Source organism: Cicer arietinum, unplaced genomic scaffold, assembly GCF_000331145.2.
Source record: "Cicer arietinum cultivar CDC Frontier isolate Library 1 unplaced genomic scaffold, Cicar.CDCFrontier_v2.0 Ca_scaffold_5641_v2.0, whole genome shotgun sequence".
In the NCBI taxonomy this organism is placed as follows: domain Eukaryota; kingdom Viridiplantae; phylum Streptophyta; class Magnoliopsida; order Fabales; family Fabaceae; genus Cicer; species Cicer arietinum.
In genome coordinates, this window is record NW_027339288.1 from 1 (window position 1) to 3,698 (window position 3,698).

At 30.8% G+C, this 3,698-nt stretch overlaps 1 protein-coding gene across 2 annotated transcripts; it reads right to left on the minus strand.

Annotated features, from left to right (window-relative positions):
- Positions 1–75: 75 nt before the first annotated feature.
- On the minus strand, positions 76–3,491 carry LOC101489623 (UMP-CMP kinase-like). Of its 2 annotated transcripts, XM_004517152.4 has the most exons (7): positions 3,240–3,491; positions 3,082–3,147; positions 1,857–1,911; positions 886–1,003; positions 650–806; positions 296–376; positions 76–214 (listed from the first exon to the last, which is right to left on the minus strand). In XM_004517152.4, the coding sequence occupies exons 1-7, from the start codon at positions 3,294–3,296 to the stop codon at positions 95–97; spliced, it is 654 nt and encodes a 217-aa protein (XP_004517209.2). In that variant the 5' UTR covers positions 3,297–3,491; the 3' UTR covers positions 76–94. The 2 variants fall into 2 exon arrangements, with proteins under 2 accessions (XP_004517209.2, XP_012567891.1); XM_012712437.3 differs by lacking the exon at positions 3,082–3,147 and having other exon boundaries at positions 3,240–3,490.
- Positions 3,492–3,698: the final 207 nt, after the last annotated feature.

Sequence of the window (3,698 nt, forward strand, 5' to 3'; positions counted from 1 at the left end):
GAAAAAAAAAAAAAAAAAAGCAAACAATCTCACAAGTGTTTACGCCAACGGTTAGCTCAAATAAGACAATACTAAATTCAAATGAAAATTGGATCTAAAAAATTACCCTGTGTAGTTTCCCTTTCTTTGCATAATAATCTATCACAGGAAGATTTAATGACTCAAATACTTTAAGACGTTTCTTGATTGTATCTATATTGTCATCAATTCGACCCTGCATAACATGAACAGCATATATCAGACAGAAGTTTCTCATCAGTTGCTAAAGTACATCATCAAGAATTTGATCAAGAACCTGATTACGGCTCAGCACCCGTTTCACCATCTCTTCTTCAGGGCAATCAAAGAAAAGAACAAAATTTGGTTCAGATCCAGTCTGCATAATGAACAGTATTTATTTGGTAGAGTACAAAAAAGAATTTAGATGAAATTATTTGTTCTAATACTCAAACAAAGTGAATTCGCAAGGGAATAAAGAGAATGCGGCAAAGTTTGTAGTTAATTCAATGCATAGAAAAATTGGTTCTCGTACAAAAATAACATAGTAATATATCAATTCATTGACATTAGAAAAAATAGGCTCAAGGAGAAGAACGTTACTTGCTTCAACTCGATTTTAAGTGATAGAAAGTTAAAAAGTCAAACTTACAATATGTTCAAAAGCTATGCGGTTCTCCTCACTTCTAGGGAAACCATCGATAAGAAACTTATGATTGTCACCAGATTCCAACTCTCTTAGAATCAATTTCACAGTCACTTCTGATGGAACAATTTTTCCTTCCCTAATTGTATCCAGAATCATCGAGCTGTTTTGATGTTTTTATTGTTAAAATCCCAAATATGCGCCAAGGAAACAAATATAAATTTAGAATATGAGAAAATTACCCATATTCACTATCAGAAACTATCTCCTTCCTCAACAGGTCACCAGCACTCAGATGCTTAAATCCAAAGGTTTCAACAATTTTTGCACATTGTGTACCTTTTCCACTACCAGGGCCTCCTGAGAGCAGGAGAATAATGTCTTATTATCAAATATCATGCAATTGAAGTCAACCAAAAAACAATAGTAGATAAAATCATTAATAGAAAGAGTATGCATTATTTATTTTTCCTTTTCCCTTTCAGAAGAAATATAGTCTATCACAGAATATATGGTGTTTTAAGGTTCATAATCATACACTTTTAATACTTCACTAATTCATTTTAGTCGGTTTTGCTTTCAAAATTCAAAATAGCATAATTTTAGCCATTTGGTCATTAACATTCAGTCATGTCCGTTTGTGTAATAATGTCTAGCTAGATCATGAAACAAATGAACAATTAATTATGTGACTAGTTTGAACAATTTCAAATAACTTTGTAAATTTTTCCAGAATGGTGGACATATAATTGCAGAATGTATAAACATCCTAGATGTCTCAGCTCCAGCATAAAGCATCATTGATTATACTTCACAAAATCCATGATTTTATAGATAGTGACGTTCAATTACAGATATTATCAACAATCAACATGCATTAACTTAACTTCTATATCTTGTTGTGGTCAAAGTTAGGACTTACGAGAAAATGACCTTATCAACCTTAGTGATGTACCTTCCAATTCTAATATTAAACATAAATATGAAGACATTACATCCACGTATAATGTTGCTTTGCCAACATAGAAACACAGGATATGCAGGAAGAGAACAGCATGAAACTCACTGAAGCATTCACAAAATTATGGTCTATTTAGATTGAAAAAACGTTTTGTATTTTTATTTCTAATTTTCACTTTAATTACAAAAATGCTACCTTTGATTTAACTGCAACTTAGTCAACAATTTAAACAATAAATGCATCACTGTTTACCTAAAACAAAAGTTATAACCGAATCTATATGCTTGGGACAAATCCTATCCTTTTCCTGCATCAAAGGGAACAAAGAAATAAGGAGATCACTGAAGTATCATACTCAGAGACAATATTATTAAAAGCCGTAAATTCTTCGGTTTTGCTAACAGTAAATCGTTGAGACTCACAAACTGCAATAAGTGAAATTAACAGCAAGGAAAAGTCATCAAGAAGTTATTGCAGCCCAAATTACCAATTTAAAATTTGAATATATCCACAAAGTCGTGATTGTATTATATAAAAAACCAGAGTGAATAATGATATTGAATCAAAAAGTTTATCCATCCAATCAGAAATGAAAAATAAACATTACTTAGATGAATTCATACAAGTAACTGATTTAACCACACTGATAGTGATAGAAAAATGCAGTTAAAGAGAAATAGCATACACCACAAAGTTAAAAAATTAGAATAAAACCTCAATTCATCCCCTCAAATATTACTCGCTCCTCTACTTAGTTTCTAAAATCTATAAAAATAAGTAGTCTCTAAAATATATGAAAATCTGTTTCGTTATATTGAAAAGATACTTGAGACTGATATACATTGTAACTGTAAAGATTTTTTACACTATCAACTAATTATAACTATGAGAAAAAATGTTTAACTATAATTTAAAAAACTAGGATTTAATTCATAGGCACCGTCAATATAATGATTTTTTTACACCGTCAATCAATCATAATCTTCTGATCACTAAAAGCATTTGAGTTTAATCATAACTACTTTTAAAATCATATATATAATTAGTTGCAATCTTATAGATACTGTAAAACTTTGTACCTCGATTTTGCATCAAAATTAAACTCTTATAGCTATCTTAAAAGTCATATATACAGTTGATTGTGAGGCTGACCTAGTGGTCCACTATAAACCAGTGTATAAAAGTTTCTCAAAACACTAACAACAATCGACAACACTCATCAAAAGTATAAGTTAATGATTTCTTGATTTTTATGGTTGAGACAATAACTCTATTAAAACTTAACTCGTCTCAAATTGACAACAATCAAGTCACTGTCTCAACTGTAAAAATGAGTGGAGAACTTAAAAATACTTCCGAAGAAAGCCTCGATACTAATTAGAGTTTTAAATGACTTTTAAAAATTAATCCACGGTGTACCACTCTAGAAGTTTTACACTCATGAAAAACCAAAATTAAACTAAAGAATTAAAAGTACCCGAAGGTGTAAAGGCGATTGTGTGGTAAAAGTACGGCAATGATAAGCGTTGTGTATAGAAGCTTCCTAGAATGAGAAATAGGTCAATATCTGAACACGAATCGATGAAGTGAAGTGAAAGAGAATGAGAATGGAAAGTTAGTTAGTAAGTTAGTTACCTCCGTGATGTGAAGGGAAATAGATGATTTCAAAGAAGCTATTGTGCGTCTCAACATTTTCTGTTTCTTCACTTTCTGCTTCTGGTGGGGTGTTTCTGAAATCGATTTTCAATTGCTTTCGGTGGGGTTACATTGCGCGAGAGGAGATTTTTGTCAAACTTAGTACTAGTAACGTGTATACACACTATGAGTGTGAGCGTGCGAGGAAATGAGCACATGCAATCGAGGAATCGTAAGCTAAATTGCTGGGGAATTGATTACAATATACCACTTTTAATCTTTTAATTCCAAAATACCCTACTTTTAAAATTAAATACAGCATTGTCTTACTTTTTTGCCTCGGTTGCTCGGGGTACTGTTAATTTTGTTTATTATTTTTGAGTTTTTGTATCTATTATTAATTATATTTACTATTATTAAATAATTTAAAAATTCAAAATAATATTATAAAAAATAATA